This window comes from Natrix helvetica (genome assembly GCF_964273705.1).
Source record: "Natrix helvetica genome assembly, chromosome: 5".
Lineage (NCBI taxonomy): Eukaryota > Metazoa > Chordata > Lepidosauria > Squamata > Natricidae > Natrix > Natrix helvetica.
Window position 1 is genome coordinate 35,209,042 of NC_138551.1, and position 24,429 is coordinate 35,233,470.

At 40.5% G+C, this 24,429-nt stretch overlaps 1 protein-coding gene across 1 annotated transcript in view; it reads left to right on the forward strand.

Moving 5' to 3' along the window:
- COL4A4 (collagen type IV alpha 4 chain) overlaps positions 1-24,429 on the forward strand; it is an 86,596-nt gene that overhangs the window by 47,350 nt on the left and 14,817 nt on the right. Inside the window, exons 30-40 of the mRNA XM_081956404.1 lie at positions 1,659-1,829; positions 2,057-2,200; positions 4,756-4,863; positions 5,336-5,517; positions 13,965-14,028; positions 18,155-18,229; positions 19,101-19,208; positions 19,875-19,982; positions 22,402-22,473; positions 23,008-23,136; positions 23,989-24,096. Of these exons, the coding sequence (XP_081812530.1) occupies positions 1,659-1,829; positions 2,057-2,200; positions 4,756-4,863; positions 5,336-5,517; positions 13,965-14,028; positions 18,155-18,229; positions 19,101-19,208; positions 19,875-19,982; positions 22,402-22,473; positions 23,008-23,136; positions 23,989-24,096 (1,269 nt within the window). The remainder of the gene's footprint in view (positions 1-1,658; positions 1,830-2,056; positions 2,201-4,755; positions 4,864-5,335; positions 5,518-13,964; positions 14,029-18,154; positions 18,230-19,100; positions 19,209-19,874; positions 19,983-22,401; positions 22,474-23,007; positions 23,137-23,988; positions 24,097-24,429) is intronic.

The window sequence follows — 24,429 nt, forward strand, 5'->3', positions numbered from 1 at the left end:
GGTCTTTACCTAATTGATCTGAAGTAGAATAATTTGAGCATTTGACCCATTTGGTCATTATATGCAATCTTTTTGTTTTGTTTTGTTTTCATTGACTTTCTCATTGTTCTCATTGACTTTCTTTACTAGAACTTGCAGATCACTTGCATTTTCAGCTATCAGAGTAGTATCAGCATAGCACACGTTATTGCTGTTTCTTCCTCCAGTTTTAAAACCAGGCTATTCTTCCTCTAATCCAACTTTTCTCAACATATACTCTTCAAATAGGTTAAATATATAAAATGAGAGTATATAACTCTTTGTCTCACTCTTTTGCCATCCTGGAGCCAGTCTGTTTCATCATGTGGCTACCATGTGTATCAGACTGTGCCTTCCTGACCTTTGTATAGGTTTTGCATAAAGACAATGGAATTCCTATTATTCTCAGCACATTCCACACTTTGACATGATCAATAAAATCAAAGGCCTTTCTATAATCAATGAAGCACAACTGACTTCTTTCTATCACTCTTTGACTTACATTGTTATCCAACATGCATTAGCAATGCTTCTTATACTTGGCCCTTTCTAAAGCCATTTTGGACATCTGGCACCTCCTTATCCAGATACAATCTGGAAATCTGTGTTAGTTGACACTAAGATGACTGTAAGTACATGAAAGTAAGGATATTGTGTGATTATTGGCACATTCTTAAGTCTCTTTTGGGTATTGGTATTAGAATGACCTTTTCCACTCAGTTGGCTATTGTGTCATTCTGAAGATTTGCTGGCATTGTTTGGTTAGAACAGGGATGTCAAACTCAAGGCCCAGGGCCCATGGAGTGCTTGAATCTGGCCCACAGGGCCACCATGGAAACAGCAAAGGACTGGCCCGTGGTGCCTCTGCCAGTGAAAATGGAGCTCGTGCGGGCCGCATGAGGCCCTCAAAAGCTTTTTTTTCATCTGGCAGAGGGTTGCAGGAGGCCATCACAGCCAAAAACTGACATCAGGAGCCTGTTTTCACTGGCAGAACACTGGCCACCACAGGCACCCCTGACATGAGTGGCGTTGAGCTGGCCACACCCACCCTGGCCACGCCGAACCTGGCCCCTGAGGCCAAACACAGTCCTGGTACAGCCCTCAATGAAATCGAGTTTGACACCACTGGGTTAGAACTTTTATAAAATCTATAACTATGTCATTAGAAAGCCTTCTTAGCCTCCCTACTTGGCAATGAAACTGATACACAAAACGCTTATAATCAGCTCCTTGTCTTTTTCTTTGTTGTTATAAGTGAGCTCTTCCACCTCCTTGTACCAATAATATAGTCAATTTGGTTTCTGTATACTTCATCAATGAACATAGGTATCATTTTGGTTGCTGGAAAATTATGTTAGCAATAAAGAAATAATTGGAGCGAATACTTTCCTTATAGAAGGAAGCAACATCAATGCAGCTCTAAAGACTTGGCTCAAGAACTTCAAATTCTGCTTCTAAATGCTCTGAATGTTATTATAATTTTGCCTATCTTGTCTGGTTTCCTTTGCCTCTTCCAGTTCTTGGATATCTCGATGTGGTGAGTGAAGAGGGACAAGTAGACATAATTGGAAGAATTCCCTTTTTAAATGTTGCCTTGGAAACAATGGAATAATCTATTTCTTGCTGTATTTTCCCACTAGGATTGAAGGGTATTAAAGGTCCTCAAGGAGATATGGGAGCACCAGGCCCAGCTGGAATGAAAGGTTTGCCGGGAGCCCCTGGGACCCAAGGGCCAACGGGCTTTCCAGGCTTACGAGGAGATCCAGGATTTTCAGGGGAAAACGGACTGCCAGGTCTTCCAGGAACAAAAGGTATATGAATCTAATAAAAAATTCTCTGAATTTTAAATGTAAACATCATGTATATGTATCATTTTCAATAAAATAGATATGGGCCTGCTGATTTGGGGGTTCAGAATCTAAAAATATGGAACGCGAACTTGCGTTGGACAAGCCATGACTTAGCATGTTGTGGAATCCAGTCGATACATCAGTATTATATAACTTAACGGTCCCTTTTCTCTCAATGTTCTATCAAGGAGACAAAGGACCCCAAGGCGTGCAAGGTTTCCCAGGCCTCCCAGGAAATGCAGGAGAAATGGGAGCATCAGGTGTAAAAGGAGAAAAAGGACAAATTGGTTTATCTGGTCCTCCTGGAGAATTTGGGAGAAAGGGTTCCAATGGTATGTAGAATAATATTGGTTTATGGATAATTTCTCTCTGTCTCATCTCTCATCTTCATCTATATATCTATCAAACTATTACTTAAACATACTATAATAAATTATAATAATATAATAATAATTATAATAATAATAATATAATAATAATATGTGTGTGTGTGTTGTATTTGTACTGATAAATAAATAAAGGGAGACTAGTATAGATCTATTTCGAGCTAATTAGCTCTCATCAGCTAGCCATACCCTTACTGGGATTCGAACCTGGGCTGTATTATATCTTAGGCAGGAGTCTTAGCCACTAAGCCACAGGTTGTCCTCCTTATCAGTTGAGCCAGGGAAATAGGTGTGTATTTGTGTTACAACCCCTGGTATGCCTAAATATGGGAGGAAGGTCACTACTCCCTCTTTCTGTCCTTCGGCTTATCACAGAAGACCATGCAGGCAGAAAACCATATTTTTATTTTTAATGTTGCCTTTTTATATTTGTGTTGTATTTGTACTGATAAATAAATAAAGAGAGACTAGTATAGATCTATTTCGAGCTAATTAGCTCTCATCAGCTAGCCACACCGTCACAGGTGTAGGTATGCTAGTTTTGTTGTATTCGGGTCTTTTCCCGTGTAAGGTTGAGATTGTCTTTGCAACGTTTCGGCAGGATCTCACCTGCCATCTTCTTTTAAGCCCACGCTTGAAGATGGCAGGTGATATCCTGCCAAAACGTTGCAAAAATAATCTCAACCTTACACGGGAAAAGACCCGAATACAACAAAACCAGCATACCTACACCCGTGAAAATCTACAAAAACAAATATATATATATATATATATATATATATATATATATATATATATATATATATATATATATATATATATATATATATATATATATATATATATATATATATATATATATATATATATATATGAGTATATTATAAAATAAATTAAAATGTTACATATATACATATAATTTATCATTAAACATGCTGTCAAACTATTTACTAAGTCTGCACCACTATTAATCTTCTCATCATTCCTATTACTCATCTCCTCCCACTTATGATTATATGTAACTTTGTGCTTGTATCCTTACGGTTTATATTGATTGTTTCCTAATATGATTTGATTGCATATTTGTACTCTGTGACTATCATTAAGTGTTGTACCTTATGATTCTTGACAAATGTATCTTTTCTTTTATGTACACTGAGAGCATATGCACCAAAGACAAATTTTAATTGTGTGTCCAATCACACTTGGTCAATAAAGAATTCTATTCTATTCCATCTAATTTATATGATTGTCCATATCATGTGTCTGAGTCTGAGTGGCATATACAGATAGTCCTCCATTTATGACCGCAATTGAGCAAAATAGCTAAGTGAGAAATTTGTTGCCCCATTTTATGACTTTTCTTGCAACATTTCTTAGGTAAATCAATGCAGTTGGTAAATTGATACACAATTGTTAAGTAAATCTGGTTTCCCCATTGACTTTGCTTGGAGATCACATGACTCCAGGATGCTGCAACTGTCATAAATGTGAATCAGTGATCAAGCATCTGAATGTAAATCATGTGACCATCGGGATGCTGCAAAGGTCATAAGGTGAAAAATGGTCATAAGTAACTACTTTCAGTGCTATTGTAACTTTGACTGGTCACTAAACATATTGTTGTAAGTTGAGGGCTACCTATACAATTAAACTATTTTAATTAAATAAAGATAAGTATTTTATAATTGTAGAAAACCACTGAGCCTCAATGTATCCAAGAACTTTAGATTTCTTCTAGGTAAGAAGTATGATATAATCCTGGCTACACATTGTCACACTCCCTTAAGGAGATAAGCAAAAAGGTTGGATGCTTGGTTGGTTTGCTTTTTTAAAAATAAGGGATTAAAATTTCATCTAATAGATTCTTCATTCTTGTTGCTGATATTGGGACTGACGTAGGGTGTCCATATCAGAGGTGGGTTCCTACCGATTTGGACTAGTTCGACTGAGTAGGTAGTAACTTGGCCTGCCACACACCCAAACCAGTTCTATCGGGGGTGGCGCCATCTTGAATTTTGGTTCTCTGCATGCGCAAAACAATCTTTATCGCAAAACAAATAACCTTTTCTAACATTATGTGCATGAGCAGACCTTTTTAGGTGCAAATGTGCACGCATTTTGTTTTGCGCACAGTAATGCAGGCAGCAACCCACCCCTGGTCCATATAATACAGAGATTTCATCAACATGAAAAAAATGTGTTTTGTTACATTACAATGCAAGCTCCCTATAACGTGATGTTGGTGGAATTTGTCTCATGGAGTAACAATACATGTTATTGCTTCCTGTGAACATCTATGCTTCATCTTTATTGTTTTACAAGCGAATAAAGACATTTTCAGAATTCTGATTATGTCCTTTAAACATCAAATAAACACACATATAAAATGTGGTATATTCTCTGTATAATTACATCACTGTGGAGATCCGAGAGGCAGAGGTGGATAGACTTCAAGCAATTACATTGTAGTAAATTGTTGCGCGCATTCTATTTTGAAGGTGAACCAGGATTACCAGGGGACAAGGGCAGCAGCAATGTCCTGCAAGTAAAGGGACGAAAAGGAGAAGTAGGCCTTCCTGGTGATGAGGGATTAACAGGGGTCCAAGGTAAGCATATAAATTAGGTACATATATTAACAAGGCTGCCTCAAGACATTTTTACACCTCCATGCCCCCAACGAATATAGTCAAGAAGTTGCATTTTTGAGAGAAGCTAAATTATTGAGGCATCAAGGTGCGAAAATGACATTAAGCCTTTTCATCACACACATATCAATTAAAATCAGTTAAAACAGTACAAATTGAGAACCCGCATTTGCCCTCGGCACCCTAAGACAATGTTGCCAAAATTTAGCGTAGTTACCAAATTTCAGGGGTCTGATTTTGTGCCTTCCCTTTATTTGGAGTTGCATGACAAAAAAAATAATCAAAAGGCAGTAAAATCTAGAGTAAAATCCACTATAAAATACGCCTATAATTAACATACAAAATCAAGTAAAAATATGAATGCTGAGTAAGATTCATGTTAAGACCATTTATTTTGTTATTTGATATTGCAATGCATGTGAAATAATTTCAGGTGATAAAGGGAGTGCTGGATTCAGAGGAATCCCAGGACCACTAGGCAAAGAAGCAGCACCAGGCATTCAAAAGGGCCAGCCTGGTGAACCCGGACACTCTGGTTCCCAGGGCCCACTAGGTCCCCCAGGGCCTCCAGGTGTGACGGGGATAACTGGTTTCCAAGGACCAAAAGGCGATCAGGTATGCCAAGAACACAGTTATACCATATTTATCTTTTTTTTAAAAAAACGTTTTTTTTGGTTCTCTATGTACAATTATAGGTATACATTCACATAGTTATTCTTCTTCTTTGCATTCGTCATTGTTATACATTTGTAATTCCATTTATAAAATTATAATATTCCATTTGGATTGCTTTGTTTACCATCCCTCGCCTGTTTTGACACCTCCTTCTTCTCCCTTTCTTTTCTCCCTCCCTTCTCTACTTCCTTCCTTCCTCCTTTCCCTTCCTTCTTCCCTTACCTCTCCCCTCCTCCTCTCTTCCTCTTCCCCTTCCTACCCTCTCTCTTTCTCCCTTCCATCTTCCTCTCCTCATCTCTATCTTCCTTTCTCTCTCTCACTCCCTTCTCTACTTTCTTCCTTTCTCCTCTCCTTTCCCTTCCTTCTTCCCTTACTCTCCCCTACATCTCTCTTCCCCTTCCCCTTCCTACCCTCTCTCTTTTTGTCCTTCTCCTTTCCATCTTCCTCTCCTCACCTCTCTCTTGCTTCCCTCCTTTTCCTCTCATTTTCTCTCCTCCTCTCCTCCTTTCTTTTTCTATTGTTGCAGGTGTCTCTTCCAGCTCTTAATTTATTTTTTCTTGGTGTGGTATTTCTGTAAACCCAAAAATCGTTGAATATCATTTCTTGTTCCTTTCCTTCTCTCTCTCTCTCTCTCTCTCTCTCTCTCTCTCTCTCTCTCCCTCCCTCCCTCCCTCCCTCCCTCCCTCCCTCTCTCTCTCTCTCTCTCTCTCTCTCTCTCTCTCTAAAAAAAAGAATATTTTTCTTTTTGGGACAGACAAAGACAGACAACACATAACACATAGAACCTTCTTTAATCACATACAGCATGTTGTTTGGTTACAAAGTTTTTGTGCATCATTTCCATAGTCCTCACTTTCAATTGTATATAAAATCACCAATTATCTATCTAGTATATATGCATACATTATTATCATTGTACATCATTTATTTGACTATAACTATTATTCCTTCCTTTTGAATGAAATATTCTAGGTATAAAAATTCTCCGTTTTTCATTTCCATTATTTGATCTGTAATTTCAAATGTCAATTTGCTCAATTCAACACATAAAAAGCTCTGTCAATTTAAACAAATTATCATATCATCAATCCAATATATTATATAAAAATTATAATTATTAAACATTCATTTGACTATAAATTGTTTTTACATCCTTTTGTATGAAATATTTTAAATTTAAAGTAAAACTATACAATGGCATTCCATTAGATCCTCCTAAAATCATCCAGTGACATTACATCTTTATAATATATTCTAAATAAAAATTGGTTATATTTAATAACAAAAACTTTTAAACCTCCTCTCATAGTCCTCATTTGCAGTTTGTATAAAATTTCATATCATCAAACTAGTGTCTGTGTGTGTGTGTGTGTGTGTGTGTGTGTGTATGTGTATTGTTATCATTGTTATTCATTTATGTGACTATTACTATTCTCATACCATTTTATACATAATACTCTAAATTTAGCAACTTTCGCTTAATTTTTATTATAAACTTTCATTACATCAACCTGTGTCTTTCCAATAGTAGTGCAGTTTTATATCTCGTGCCATTTGTAGTATTAGTATTCTGGTTATTTTCTTGGTAGATCTTGTATGGACTTCTCTTCGCAACTTGTTGCTCATTGCATATCTTATGAACACTCGAAACCCCCCATCTGTTCCTTCCATCAGCTTGTTTTTGGTTATCACTGATGTTTCTGTCAAGATTTCTCTCCTTACTTCCATCAAATTTTCTCTCTTTTCTTCTTCTGTACTTTGAAATCTGAGATAGAGTTCCGGTCCATCTATCTCCCTTTTCCATAATCCACTCTTGCCATTTCCAACCACACTCAGTTTACTGTCAGTATCAACAATTTTCTTATCTCTTTGCTCATTTTTTCCTTCAATTTTTGGAAGATTTGGCTCCAAGAGAATTCACTGTGTCGCAGACATCTGGTTGTGAGTCTCTGGGCGTGAAATGGGGCCCAGGGAGTCAGTTGGGTCTGTTGATAGTATACCTGGCTCCCCGCCATACATCAACGGCCCTGCCCGGACTCCTCGAGCTGATCGCGGAGATGGCGGTTGAGACCCCCAAGTTATTAGTGATGGGGGATTTCAATCTGCCGTCGATGGGAGAGGCATCCGAGGCAGCCCGGGAATTCATGGCTTCCATGACAGCCATGGATCTGACTCAAGTAGTTCGGGACCCCACACACGAAAGAGGCCACATACTGGATCTTGTGTTTGTCTCCGACCAGTGGACGAGTGATCTGGGAAGAGGGAATTTAGTCATCACGCCCCTGTCATGGTCAGATCACTCACTTCTCCAACTGGACTTCCCTGGCGCTACCCCCCGTCACGGGGAGGCGGAGCCAGCTGGTCCCAGATGGTTCCGCCCCAGGCGTCTGATGGAACCAGATAGGTTCCAGGCGGAGCTTGGGCCACCTCCTGCAGACCTGTCCCGCTCCCGGGAAGAGGACCTGGTAGCCGCGTGGAACAGTGCGGCCGCCGGGGCCTTGGACCGGGTTGCGCCTTTGCGGCCTCTCCGATGGCAACGATCGACTCGGGCTCCCTGGTTTAACGGGGAGCTAAGGGCGATGAAACGCCACAGGAGACGCCTAGAGAACAAGTGGAGATCCTCCCGCTCCAAATCCGATCGAACACAGGTAAGAGCCTACTTAAGGACCTACCTTGTGGCAATAAGGGTGGCCAAACGTCAATATTGTGCCACCCTTATAGCGTCCGCAGAGAACCGCCCTGCCGCCCTGTTTCGGGTGACCCGCTCCCTGCTGTCGCAGGGACAACGGGACCCCCCATTGCAGGGCAGGGCAGAGGAGTTTGGGGAATACCTGCAGGATAAAATTGATCAGATCTGGAGGGGGTGGACCCACTCCAGTGCTCCAGGGGGGGCGTCCGAGGCTAGTCTTGAGATTCCACGCTGGGAGGAGTTTGACCCTGTTGTCACCGAAGATTTGGACAGGTTGCGCAGGCGACTGCGAGCCACCACATGTTTATTGGACCCGTGCCCCTCCTGGTTGGTACTGGCTTCCTGGGAGGGTTCACGAGGCTGGCTACTGGGACTGGTGAACGCTTCGTTGGGTGAGGGCCTTTTACCAATCGCCTTGAAAGAGGCGGTGGTGAGACCCCTGCTCAAGAAGCCTTCTCTGGACCCAATGGAGCTAGCAAATTATCGTCCTGTCTCCAACCTCCGATCCTCTGATCCTCTGATCTCCGCTCCTTCCGCAAGAAACTCAAGACCCTGGTCTGGCCTAATTACAATTATAATCGTAACTGTATTTAACATCTATTTAAACCTTCCTGGATGGCTTTTTAAATTTTATATTGGGGTTTTAACGGGTTTTAAAATTGTTCTTAATATTTAAATTGGTTTTGGGATTTTATATACAGACAGTGTGTGTGAGTTGTTTTTGTTCTATGTCTTATGTTATTTTTTGTTGTTTTGATTATGAATGGTCTGTACACCGCCCCGAGTCCCTACGGGGAGAGGGGGCGGTCTATAAATTAAATAAACTAAACTAAACTAAACTAAACTAAACCTTCCTTTTTTAGCGAAGGTTGTTGAGAGTGTGGTGGCTCAGCAGTTCCCGCGTCACCTGGAGGAAGATGATTATCTAGACCCGTGCCAGTCCGGCTTCCGACCCGGTCACAGCACGGAGACGGCCTTGGTCGCGTTGGTGGATGATCTCTGGAGGGCAAAGGATGGGGGTTGTTCCTCCATCCTTGTCCTATTAGACCTCTCGGCGGCTTTCGATACCATCGACCATGGTATCCTATTGCGCCGTCTGGAGGGGTTGGGGATCGGGGGCACCGTATTGCGGTGGTTCCGCTCCTACCTCTCTGGCCGGACGCAATGTGTGTTGACAGGGGAGCAGAGGTCGACCCCGAGGCCCCTCACTTGTGGGGTCCCACAGGGGTCGATCCTCTCGCCTCTCCTGTTCAACACATATATGAAACCGCTGGGCGAGATCATCCGTGGTTTTGGGGTGAGATATCATCTGTACGCTGATGACACTCAGCTGTATATTTCCACCCCAAACCACCCCAACGAGGCTGTTGAAGTGATGTCCCGTTGTCTGGAAGCCGTGCGGGTCTGGATGGGTGACAACAGGCTCAAGCTCAACCCCTCCAAGACAGAGTGGCTGTGGCTTCCGGCACCCCGGTACAACCAGCACATTCCATCGCTGGCCATCGGGGATGAACAATTAGCCCCAGTGGAACAGGCACGCAATTTGGGCGTCCTCCTTGATGCCCGGCTGGCTATGGAAGATCATGTGGCAGCCGTGGCGAGGGGGACGTTCCACCAGGTTCGCCTGGTGCGCCAATTGCGACCCCTTTTGGACCGGGAGGCCCTGCACACAGTCACTCATGCGCTGGTGACGTCTCGCCTGGACTACTGTAATGCTCTCTACATGGTGCTCCCCTTGAGGTGCACCCGGAGACTGCAGTTGGTCCAGAATGCAGCCGCGCGGGTAATTATGGGGAGATCGAGGTTCTCCCATATAACACCGCTCCTGCGCGAGCTGCACTGGCTTCCTGTGGCCTACCGTGTGCGCTTCAAGGTGTTAGTTACCATCTTCAAAGCGCTCCATGGCATAGGGCCTAGTTACCTGCGGGATCGTGTCCTGCCCCATACATCCCTGCGACCCATTCGCTCACACAGAGAGGGTCTCCTCCGGGTGCCGTCCTCTAGAGATTGTCAGAGGGCGGTGCCCAGGAGTAGGTCCTTCTCTGTGGCAGGCCCTACCCTTTGGAACGACCTCCCCCCAGACATTAGAACAACAACCGATCTCCACTCCTTCCGCAGTAAACTGAAGACCCACCTGTTTCGGCTAGCCGGCCTGGCATAATTCGACAACTTTTCCACCCCTAGGTCATTTTTAATTGTCAATTTTAGTTTTTAAACTATTAATGTCATTGGGGTTTTAACCTTTTTCAGTATTGTAATTATTTATTTATTTTTTACCTCCTCTGTATGACACTGTGCTGACTGTTGCTTGTGTACGTCGCCCCGAGTCCCTGTGGGGAGAGGGGGCGACTAATAAGTTTAAATAAATAAAATAAATAAACTTTCTTCATTTGATAAATGTCCTAAATTTTTCCAGCTCTTTTTGCTGTTCTGCGTTCTACATTCTACATTCTCTTCTCAATTTTCTCTGTTATTACCAATATTTTTTGAATTTCAAACATAATCATTTGCAATGTTAATGTTTCTTTTTCATGTTGCCCCATTCAAACTGCCACTATAGCATTGAAAGCTTTTTGTTATATTTCAAGCAAGTTCATTATAATCTTTCAGGTCAAGGCTTTGTCTTCACTCCAGTCCAGCTACTGATAGTACTCCCGAAGAGCACCTGTATAAACAATCTGTGCTCTTCCCACTATTACTCTCAGTAAATAAACTGAAAAGCCTTGAAATGTAAATCAAATGATCAAAGAGAAGAAAGAAAAAACAATGTTTCCAAGCCTCCAGCCTCTAAGTGGCAGTGTTCGTTTTTTTTCTCTGCTTTTACAGCCCTCTTTATATTCCAAACGTATGGAGAAAAATTCTTAAGAAAAAAACAATCCAATCAAGCATTGTAAAAAAAGAATTTTTTAATCCACAAGTATAAAAAAAATAAAAGAAGAAAAAGTAGAAGAAGAAAAACTAACCCATCTGATTTAAAGAATAGGAAACATTTGCAGAAATTCCATCCGCAAAAAGAAAAATTAAGAAAAGATAACACACTAAGTTTAATGTAGCTTAATCTCGCTGCTTATTTTCTTCTGTCTTCAATTTTAATTTAGTTTTGATTTTCTTTGGGTAGTCTCTTTTCTAATAATAAAATTTCTTCACCAATTTGACTGTCCCAACTTCAGCAGCTTCAAGGCTGCGTTTCGTTTGTCAGAAAAAAGAGCTTTTCCTGGATCGATCAGGGACTTTGCAGTGTCCCTGAGATCAGCAAGACATCCTCTTCTCTATCACCATCTCTAGAGAACGGTTTAGGTCCAAAAGGACCAACCAGTGGCAGAAATATCGACTGTGATCTTGGAGCTCCAAGATCATGTGTCGTATTGTTGTGATGTCAGCTCCTCCTCCCATACCATATTTATCTTTGTACTTGCTTTAGAGTTGGACATAATACATATTTTAATTTGTATGAAATCGTAATATAGTTCTCTAAGTACATTGTAATAATATAATACTGCTGCTTTTTCTTAGCTCCTAGAATCCAAAGGGAGAAGCAGATCCATCTATAGTGGGGCATACTATTCACCCATGGCTGTCTAGTGAGACCTTACAATTTTTATGACTATTTTCTATTTAATTTTCATGGACCATGCAATCATACATCATCCTCTTTTAATGACCCCACAATCCCTTGTGGGGTGGAATTTGGGAAACTGAATGAAGCTGAGTGTTTACTGGCTGGATGCCCTTCCTGGCACCAATGTGGAGCTTTCTCCAGCAGATATATTCTCAGTGTGCTCAGAGAGAGAAATATCTGCATCTACCTAGGATCAAACACAACCTCCTGATTGTGAGGCGAGAGCTCCATCTCTAGGCCAGAGATGGGTTGCTAATTTTTTTACTACTCATTCGGGCGCGCTCCTGTACATGTGCAGAAGCGTCCAGGTGGGTGGGAAGAGCCTCCTGCCACCGCTACTACTGGTTCGGCCGATCTGGGCCAAACCAGAAGCAACCCACCTCTGCTCTAGGCCATAGTACCACTCCAGGACTATGCAATCATACATTTTCTCTAATCTTCCTGGGCACTACTTTACCAAATATCTATTATATCAAATAATTAGTAGAAGTCCCTATCCCTGCGAGTGAGCTAAGTAACAGTTCCATGAGTATGCATCAAACTTCCTGTCTGATCTTATTTTAATAGAAGTGGCAAGTCGCAAAGCATAAGTCTCAAAAATACAGGTAATCCTTCACTTACAACCATAACTAAGACCAGAATTGTGGTCATAAGTTGTTGTGATCATAAGTCAAATGACTACATGACCGAAATCAATTTTACACCAGCTTTTACCATGGTCATGAGCGAATCGGGTGGTTGTAATGTAATCACGTAGTCATTAAGCAACTCACAGGGTCGTAAGTCTGAATTCAGCTTATCCAAAGGGTGGGGGTTTTTTTATACCAGAAATGGCAAAAATACACAGAATGTGATTATATGACCATGGGATGCTGCAATCACATTTAAGTGCAAGTCTGTTTCCATGTGCCCCAAATGGTAGGGCAGTCAGAACTTCGAGGCCATCAGTAACTGTCATAATTTTGAATGGTAATTAATCAACCAGTCATAAGTCAAGAACTACCTGTAAGTTTTTCCAACAATCTTCTGAGCCACTTATTGAATCCAGAGACCATTTTAGAAATGCAGTGATGGAAATTGCAGCTTTGTTGGGAAACACAAGCAAGTAACCAGGAAAAAAAAATACAGTAAACTGAGGTGGTAGAGAACATTCTGGAAAAACTGGACGGGATTCTGAGGCACAAAGTGTTTCTTTAAATTCCTGGCTTGTTTATACTAAAAAGTTGCATTTCTTAGGAATTGCTGCATACATAATTGTTGGGGACTCTAAGTAGATCAGCTTCTTGATCTATTAAAATTCTTGGGCAGTGTGTTGGATAAAATTCTCTTACTTGCATGATCCAAGACAAATATTTCCTACAAAAACAGTACAAATTAGAAAGGAGGCACTAGTATAGAGGAAGAACTAGGATTATTTATAATTATTAGGGTAGAACAAGAAGCAATGGGTGGAACTAATCAAGGAGAGAAGCAACTTAGAACTGAGGAGAAACTTCCTGACAGTTAGAACAATTAATCAGTGGAACAGCTTGCCTCCAGAGGTTGTGAATGCCCCAACACTGGAAGTCTTTAAGAAGATGTTGGATAGCCATTTGTCTGAAACGTTATAGGGTTTCCTGCCTAGACAGTGGGTTGGACTAGAAGACCTCCAAGGTCCCTTCCAACTCTGCTATTGTATTGTATTGTATTTTATTTACATCTTAGTTGTTTATGTAGTATTTGGCTCCCAATGAGATCATTAGCACTCAGTTCCCATGTCAACGATCATGTTTGGACGCACGTATGATACTTGATTTATTTCCTCAAACAGGCAGAAGTTTATATTTTATGTACAATAAGTCTAGCAGTTAAGGCATCAGGCTAGAAACTAGGGGACCAGGAAGCCATGAAAGCCCCCTGGCTGACCTTGGGACAGTCATGCTCTTTCAGCCCAACTCACATCTCAGGATAGTTGTTTTGGGAACAGTAGGAGAAGGAAGGTGTGTCGAACACGTTTGCCACCTTGAATTAGTAAAAATAATAAAGACAGAATACAAATAAATATAAATAAAATAAACTACACCTTTTTCTTTCTTTCAGGGTACACAGGGACCATCAGGTCCTCCTGGATATCCAGGATTGGATGGCCAAAAAGGATCAAAAGGTAGGAATGCAATAATAATGCCAATAACTAATGACTGAAAATCACTTGACCTTTGAAACTGCATATAGGTAAAAGTAAGGGGTCCCCTCGCACATATGTGCTAGTTGTTCCCAACTCTAGGGGATGGTGCTCAACTCTGTTTCAAAGCCAGCGCTGTCCAAAGATGTCTCCATGGTCATGTGGCCTGCATGAAAAAACACCAAAGGCGCACATAACGCTGTTACTTTCCCACTAAAGGTGGTTCCTATTTTTCTACTTGCATTTTTACTTGCTTTCAAACTGCTAGGTTGGCAGAAGCTGGGACAAAAGGCAAAAATTCAACATGTTACCACCAACAGCAAATGTCACCTCTGTAATGAGAAAGATGAGACAGTCGACCACTTCATCAGTGGGTGCAGCAAAATTTCACAAACTGACTACCTACAACGCCATGACCGCATTGCTAAGATTATTCACTGGAAATTGTGCCAAAAGTTTGGATTTGAGTACAGCAAAAACCACTGGGACCATCAGGTTGAGAAGGTTTTAGAGAATGAGAAAGTCAAGATCTTGTGGGACTTCAGAATCCAGACTGACAGGCACTTGGCCTACAACACACCTGACATAACAATAATTGAAAAGAAAAAAGTATAGTTCATTGACATTGCAATACCTGGTGATGCACGAATTGAAGATAAACAGCAAGAAAAAAAATCACAAAATACCGGGACTTGCAAATTGAGGTTGAGCGACTGTGGAAAAAGAAATCATGTGTTGTCCCAATTGTAATTGGAGCCCTTGGAGCAATACCTAAAGGGCTACCTCGCTATTTGAAAATTCTAAATTTACCTGACTTGAACATTCTGACTCTACAAAAAACCACCCTACTTGGAACAATTTATATCCTCCAATGTTACCTTAACAGTTCCTAGGTCCTGGGTTAGGACTCGAGCTGTTGAGCTACCGAGCAGCCCCATAGGCTGTGAATCTCACCAAGATTAACCATAATAATAATAATAATAATAATAATAATAATAATAATAATAATAATAATAATAATAATAATAATAACAACAACAACAACAACAACAACAACATCGCGATACCAGGTGATAGCAGGGTCGCCGAGAAGGAATATGAAAAAATCGTGAAATACCAGGACTTAAAAATCGAAATCCAACGATTATGGCACAAACCAGCAGTGGTAATTCCAGTGGTAATCGGCACACTGGGTGCTATTCCAAAAGCACCGAACACAGGTAAGAGCCTATTTGCGGACTTACCTTGTGGCAATAAGAGCGGCCAAACGTAGACATTGTGCTGCTCTTATTGCGTCCGCGGATAACCGCCCTGCCGCCCTGTTTAGGGTGACGCGCTCCCTCTTATCGCAGGGGGCGCGGGAGACACCCTTACAGGGCAGAGCAGAGGAGTTTGGGGAATATCTTCAGGACAAAATCGATCAGATCCGGAGCGGGTGGACCTCCGTCAGTGGACCAGACGAGCCGCCAACAGCGAGTCTTGAGAGACCATTCTGGGAGGAGTTTGACTCTGTTGCCCCCGAGGATTTGGACAGGCTGCGTGGACGGCTGCGACCCACCACTTGTTTAACGGACCCGTGCCCCTCCTGGCTGGTACTGGCAGCCTGGGAGGTGACACGAGGCTGGCTCCTGGGCCTGGTGAGCGCCTCACTGAGCGAGGGATACTTACCAACCGCCTTGAAAGAGGCGGTGGTGAGACCCTTGCTCAAGAGGCCCGCGCTCGACCCAACGGAGCTAGCTAACTATCGTCCAGTCTCCAACCTTCCCTTTCTGGCGAAGGTTGTCGAGAATGTGGTGGCGCAGCAGCTCCCGCGACACCTAGACGAATCCGACTATCTAGACCCACGCCAGTCCGGCTTCCGACCCGGGCACAGCACTGAGACAGCCTTGGTCGCGTTGGTCGATGATCTCTGGAGGGCCAGAGATAGGGGCTGTTCCTCTATCCTGGTCCTATTAGACCTCTCGGCGGCTTTTGATACCATCGACCATGGTATCCTATTGCGCCGGTTGGAGGGGATGGGAGTCGGAGGCACCGTTTTGCGGTGGTTCGGCTCCTACCTCTCCGACCGGAAGCAATGTGTGTTGACAGGGGGGCAGAGATCGTCCCTGAGGCCACTCACTTGTGGGGTGCCACAGGGGTCGGTTCTCTCGCCTCTCCTGTTCAACGCATATGTGAAGCCGCTGGGTGAGATCATCCGTGGTTTTGGGGTTGAGTACCATCTCTACGCTGATGATACTCAGCTGTATATTTCAACCCCAAACCACCCCAACGAGGCTGTCGAAGTGATGTCCCGGTGTTTGGAAGCCGTCGGGGTCTGGATGGGGGACAACAGACTTAAACTCAACCCCTCCAAGACCGAGTGGCTGTGGTTACCGGCGCCTCGGTTCAGCCAGCTGACTCCATCGCTGGCCATAGGGGGCGAACAATTGTCCCCTGTGGAGCGGGCGCGCAATTTGGGCGTCCTCCTTGATGCCCGGCTGTCAATGGAGGACCATGTGGCAGCCGTGGCGAGGGGGGCGTTCCACCAGGTTCGCCTGGTGCGCCAATTGCGCCCCCTACTGGACCGGAGTGCCCTGCGCACGGTCACTCATGCGCTGGTGACGTCTCGCCTGGACTACTGCAATGCTCTCTACATGGGGCTTCCCTTGGGACGCATCCGGAGACTGCAGCTAGTTCAGAACGCAGCCGCGCGGGTTATTATGGGAAGTACACGTTACTCCCACGTAACACCTCTCCTGCGCGGGCTGCACTGGCTACCTGTGGCCTTTCGGGTGCGTTTCAAGGTATTGATCACCATCTTTAAAGCGCTCCATGGCAGTGGGCCTAGTTACCTGCAGGATCGCATCCTACCACACACGTCCCTGCGGCCTATCCGCTCACACAGAGAGGGGCTCCTCCTGGTGCCGTCTGCTGGTCAATGTCAGCGGGCGACACCTAGGAGTAGGTCCTTCTCTGTGATGGGCCCAACCCTCTGGAATGACCTCCCCCCTGACATTCGAACTACCACCGACCTCCGTTCCTTCCGGCAAAAGTTAAAGACTCACCTATTTCAATCAGCTGGCCTGGCACTTTCTTAGTTTTACCTCCCGGGGATTTATTCATTTTAATTGGGTTTGGGGTTTTAAAAGTTTTTATTATACTATATATTATATTTAATATTTATTATTCCATGTACAGTCTGCAACCTCCTCCACCTACCTACTTATTTAATTATTTAACTGTTTTGCATGTATTTTATAACGTATTTTAGTGACTGTACACCGCCCCGAGTCCCTTTCGGGAGAGGGGGCGGTCTATAAATATGAATAATAAATAAATAAAATAAATAAAATAAACATTTAAAACAGTTAAAAATTGACAAAATCACCATCAGTCAAATGCAAAAGGCCGCACTGCTTGGATCCGCACACATATTACGAAAATACGTTACGACGTCCTAGGCCCCTGGGTGGGGCCCGACTAGTAATTAATGCCAAATCCGGTGAAACAACTGGCTGCTGTGATACAATTCTGTTGATGCAATAATAATAATAATAATAATAATAATAATAATAATAATAATAATAATAATAATAATAATAATAATAATAATAATAATAATAATAATAATAATAATAATAATAATAATAATAATAATAATAATAATAATAATAATAAATAGAGAATTTCAGAAAGATTACGTGAGTTTGCTTTGTAAAGATTCTTAGTAGATCCTGTTTTGTGGAAGCCAGGGGAAATAGAAGTATTTGTCAAAAGCAAAATTAGCTAAACTGAAAAGTGGATCCAATTCATGCTGCTTTAAGAAGTGATGGAAAATGGTTCAAATTTCTCCTCACATAACTAATGCTATAGAAAGTTTTTTTAAAAAAATATTGTTCATTTATTTTTAGTTACAGAGAGAGTCAGATTTTTGGGGGGATGGGGGAATCATTTTGTTAAATTATGTAAAATGCCTTCAAGCTTTTGGTAATGCTGTTAGACAAATGAAAAGTTATGAATAGCCCAAAGGTTGATATTAGTATGAGAAATGCAAACAAAAGTGATCTATTTTCTTAGTTGATAGGTGAGGATAGCTTTCAAGGCTAACATCAATTCCCACTGTTTACAGGTAGCAGAGGTGACCCAGCTACTCATTATGGTGAACCTGGAAAGAAAGGCCCTATAGGAATCCAAGGATTACCAGGTGATGTTATTTTCAATTATTTTTAGACAATAATCTCACCACAGTTGGTATATACAATATTAATTTCTTTTCTACTTTAGCATCCATAAAGCAATAAAAATAATTCATCTGGAGTATCTTTTTCATCTTTGTATGAATTTGCACTCAACTTTCTACTTTTTACTTTTTCACAAGAAACCATGCACAACAAAAAATCCCCTCTTCCCTTTCACACTTCAAACATTGGGTTGATATCGCCTTATACGTTTTTTACAATTTAGCTGGAGTAAGAATTTTTGTTGACCGCCATCAGAATGCCCATAGTTAAACTGGAAAGCTATAACTATGTTGGAGTTTTGATACCAAAATGTTTGGCATATTGCTAAGTTGAGAACAATTTGATGTACAACTTGATGTACAAATTGATTCTCCAGTCTAACTGAATTTTTGCCAAGCTTAAGTTAAAGCCTTGTCAGGTATATGGTCTGATTTTGTAACTAATGTTCATCGGGGAAAGTTAATTGTGTAGAAGGTATATTAAGAAATTATTCATATGTGGTTTTATTATCTTTCATTTTAACCATTAGAGGAATGCACTGAATTTTATTGCTCTACTTATAGTTATTGTAATTTTTTTAGAAATACAAATTTATTATTAAAGGGTATTATCTTAACTATAGACTATAAATAGTGTGGTTATTATAATGTTTTCATTGTAATTCAGAATTATTCCTTGCATTTTGTATAGGTCGTGAACTGATGATGAACAATAGGCTCATGGTTAGGTTTGGATGCTAGTTGCAATATCCATCTCTCTAGAAAGAGAACTCAATAAGCACATTCTACTGAAAAATGTTTACACTAAAATTTGATTGTTTTGTGACTGTTTAAGGACTTCCTGGATTACCTGGAGACCAGGGTATATTAGGTGTTCAAGGAGAACCAGGAAAACAGGGTTCCAAAGGGTTGTCTGGAAACTCAGGAATACCTGGATTCCCAGGTGAGAAAGATCTAGATGTGATTAATATTGTATCAAATATGGTGAAGTATGATGATGGACAGGTCAGCGAAAGTGATCATATAAATAATGGAATAAGACGAAGACGAAGATACTAATAAAAATGTAATTTACACACACTTATTCACAATTACAGACATGTGAAAAACATACCCCTTTTCTTCACCTTAGACTAGGCAAAATCAGCTTTGTTTTGTGTAAATCCACACTATTCAGTCCATTTTTAATTGCTTTTCATGGTTGCAGGGGATAGTCAAGGGTCTGTCAAAATGTCCCCCTCCTTCCCCCCCCCTTTTGATATTGGGGTGATTTGGGCACATTTAAACTGATAAATAGTTGCTTAAATGTGAATGTCCTTAAATGCAAAATGGGTATTGTGCGGTAGAGTGTATGAGGTGTCCCAGAAGGCCTGTGCCAGAAGAACAGCAAACTGATAGTCAGTCTGCTTCAGTTTTTGGCCTGCCACTGCAGGTACTTGAACTTCTTTTAGAACGGCCGGCTTAATGCCAGTTTCGTCTGAATGCATTCCTAGATTTATATAACTCTAGAGATTCTAATCACCATGTTGCTAGATTACAGACAATTCTAATAACACAAGAGAGAATAATATATTGTGTTTAAATATGGGAAATGTCTATTTAATTTTAGGTGTGCAGGGAGCTGCAGGATTTCCAGGTCTTCCAGGTGAACAAGGTAAACCTGGTTTTTTGGGAACTCAAGGTTTCCCAGGATCACCTGGTAACCCAGGTAGAAAAGGTAAATATTGTGGAGAAATATGATTATTGCAGATGTCAGTGCACAGCATGGTATTAAGATGCATACATGATGGTTGTTATAAGTGTACTGCATAAACCGGTGTTTTGAAAACGCATCTATAGCCTACCTATTCTATACTACTAGGTTTGTATCTTTAGTGGAAGAAGTTGTAAAAAAATTAATTGCCTGTGTAAAAAAAGTTAGAAGAGCAAAATGGTTCCATCATTTGTATAATGGTATATGAGAAAGACTTTGAGAAATGGAAAGAAGAAATGCTGCCTAAGGAATGATCAGATAAAAGAGGGCATAGCCCACAGCTGCATAATAGGTGGACAAAGAGGCTCAAAGGGTTCTTGCTAGTTTTTCAGGCTGGAAAGGAGATGGCAGGAGAGCCATACTGTCAGAACTGCAAGATTTTGTTAATGTACAATGCAGAGGTGGGATTCAATTTTTTTTACTACTGGTTCTGTGGGCGAGGCATGGCTTGGTGGGTGTGGCATGGCTTGGCGGGCGTGGCGGGGGAAGGATACTGTAAAATCTCCATTTCCTCCCCACTCCAGGGGAAGGTTACTGCAAAATCCCCATTCCCTCCCAATCAGCTGGGACTCATAGATGGGGACGGGATCAGTCAGAGGTGGTATTTACCGGTTCTCCAAACTACTCAAAATTTCCACCAGCAGTTCTCCAGAACTGGTCAGAACCTGCTGAATGCCACTTCTTCCTCACTGGGTACCCAAATAACAAGTAATTAATGACAGTACCGTAATGATAGTAATTAGAGCTTGCAAGTGATAAGGTAAACCTGATAACAACTTTGATGAAATCACTGGTATCATAATTTTGTTTCCAAAGTAAAATTAAAATAAACAGATGCAATTGGTATTATATTAAAATCTGTGCAAAATAATCAAACTGGATCTCTGATAATTTTTTTCATTTTCCTCATTTGGCCAAGTTAGAAAAAAACATATGGTCTTGAGTTAATTTCAAACATCTGCTTCTTTGTTTATTACATATCATCAAATCTAAAACGAGTCAATGATTTACAATGCAAGATATAAAACGCACAGTTTTAAGACCATAAAACAGTAACTATAATAAAACACACACACAAGTAATATAAAATAAAACAATAAACATTTCTAACTAATCAGAGGAACACTAATTTTCCAAGGTTGCATAGAAGAGTTCTGTTTGAACAGCTATACAGAACAATACCAGAATGGTGCAAATTGGATTTGGGATGGATAAAGCAGTTTCATAGGGTGGAGATTGAAACCTATCTCCAGATCTCTACTCCCCTCAATTTCTATATGTGGGAACTTGACACATCTCCAGGTAGGAAGAACATACAGAATGAGTCATTTATACCCATACAAATATTTGCATTCTAGTTGCCTTCTCATTAGCTTTTCAGACAATCAAGGCAAAGATTGGGATCTGCAAATATGGATAAGATTTTAGGTAGACTATCCAAATATGTCAGTAGGAAAATCTCCAAAATCTTGGGAATCTCTTTAGATTCATGAGGATTTGGTATCTTAGTGGTTCTTACATTTTTGTTGAAGTTATTATTTGCCAGCAGCCCTAACCTGACCATGTCATAAATCATAGAAATACAAAATCATAGAATGTAAAAGAGGTCTTCTACTTTATGGCTAGTACAGGAATCAACAATTACAGCATATTGCATCAGATGCATGAAAGATAATATAGAAATACATATTTAAGAATCATTATCTTTTAAAGAAAGCTATTTAGCCAGCAATTCTAATTTAGAGAAGTTCCACACCTCTGCATAATGTCTCAAAACAAACAATTATTTCCTTCTTGTATTTCTTTCTCAGTTAAACCAAATTAAAGGAATGTAGTATCTTTACTTCGGAATGGTATATTTATACCAAGTCCAATTAGAAGCCATGCAAGGATGATTGAAGGGGCTTGAATTCTTTTGAGTTCCTAAAGATCCATTTCGCAGAATGAAGTGGAGTGGAAAATCATCTTTATTGTTACCTCTGTCCGGAAGATCCCCACAAATGCTATAAAATTATGGCACATTTTATTACAAAAATTATAATTTATGGAAGTTATCAATAAGAATACTGAGAGAACATTTTACAGTATATCATTACTGCTAATCTTCCATTCCATTTAATCACCTTCAGAAAGTCTTTGGCATGTGAAAAACTAGGGAGTAGATTGGTAAGAGACCAAAAAGTATAAAATTATGGTCTCTTAATTAACTAAATTAATTAGTTTTATCTTCCTGGAAGTAACAAGTTTACATCTGCTAAAATTTTGATAGAAAAAAAAATGATCATTTGATGACTTGTTGCATTTGTCTACTTGTTGCATGTTTATAAAATGATCATTTTCCCCCCTGAATTCATTCCATCCTATTTCCCCCAAAATATTAAAGGCTTATCTGGATCACCTGGAGTAAATGGTGTAAATGGACAAAAAGGTCAAAAGGGTTTGCCAGGACCTCCAGGTAAAGAATGAAAATTATTATACTTTTTTTTAAAATTAAAGGCAATATCAAGAAACAATTGTTTACACTTAATAAATGAATAATGCTTGGCACTTGATGACATTAGTTACTTCTAATGCAAACTAGAAAAAATATCCCATAGTTAATATTATTGTATTGGAAGATCTAATGAAGAAAGCAATTATACTGTAAGAAATTAGTTAACTGTATTTTGAATGAAATATTCATGATGTAACAAAAAAAAGCTAATTATCAGAGAAAACTCTACATGAATCTTTGTGCATGTGATTAGTATTACAGAATTATCCATGGTAGTTTCTATTAGCAGCCTCTCACCCATGTTGCTTTACAAATTTCATTGACCTTAGTTGTGTCTGGAAGAACTGAAGAACTTAATATCCCAAATAGGAAAGCTGAAAAAACACATATTGACCAAATATAGCTTCAGTTGGATACAATATCAAACAAATAAATATTTTGTGCCATTAAATCCAACACTCATTCCCTTTCACTCATTATTGTTCTCTTATAAAGGTTTAAGTGAAATGGGACCTCCAGGGTGCACAGGAGAACAAGGGCCAAAAGGTAACAGAGGAGAACCTGGGCTACCAGGAAGAACTCAAGTAGGTCCTCAAGGAGAGAAAGGTCTAAGAGGTCCTCCTGGTAAGTAAGAGATCTCTTACTTTTTAAAAAAAATCATTTGTTTTGGTTATCCAAGATGTGGGGGGAAATGCCCACGTAAATCATAAACCAGAATTATTGGAGATAGATGGAAACTAAGTATGTTTTATTGGTAAGCACAACTACATCAGTGGGCTCCTCACCAAAGGAACACAAAAAAGCCCTGAACATAGCAAGGTTAAAGGTTATACCAGGGGTCTCCAACCTTGGCAACTTTAAGGCTTGTGGACTTCAACAAGTCCACAAGTCTTAAAGTTGCCAAGGTTGGAGACCTCTGGATTATAATGTATAGTTTTGGCTTGTTGCATAGGAATGAAAAAATAAAATTATGTAAATCATATTATGACCTCTAAATCAGAATGTGTTAGATAAAACATTTGGGTATGATCTTATATTGACACCCTATATTGTTCTATACTATGAAATTATATCTTGCCAGATTTCAGTCATTTAGTTTGATAAACAATGACTTTATTGTCCTTATATATTGCATCATGTCACACCATTCTTTTCCTCACAGTTAGAAGGGGCAAGAGTCTCATTTCATGTCTCTCTATTCCAGAGTCAGAGATTCTTAGTAAATGTAAACAAAATCAGATGTATTACACCTCCATAGTCAAGTTGATAAACAATGTTTTGACTCTTTCAAAAGCTATAGTATGTAATAATTATGTAATAATTTATTGAATTCTTATACTGTCACTTTTTGCATAGTGATTAAAACAAATATGTGCAATACAAACCTTTTCTTAAGTAAATATGACAGGAGAAATGAAATGTATAAAACAGAGGCAATATTAATATTTTACCTTTATTCTTTTTCTCCCCTTGCAGGTAAGCCAGGTGTTTCTGGTTCTGCTGGCCTTATGGGTCAGCCTCCTCAAAATAGAACTTGTGGCTTTCCTGGAGACCAAGGTTCGACTGGCTCAGATGGCATTAGAGGTACTTCTAAAGCAGTATTTGAAGAACAGAATTGCAAAAGTAGATTGACCCAATTAAAACACAATACAATAGCAGAGTTGGAGGTCTTCTAGTCCAACCCCCTGCCCAGGCAGGAAACCCTATACTGTTTCAGACAAATGGCTATCCAACATCTTCTTAAAGACTTCCAGTGTTGGGACATTCACAACTTCTGGAGGCAAGCTGTTCCACTGATTAATTGTTCTAACTGTCAGGAAATTTCTCCTCAGTTCTAAGTTGCTTCTCTCCTTGATTAGTTTCCACCCATTGCTTCTTGTTCTACCCTCAGGTGCCTTGGAGAATAGTTTGACTCCC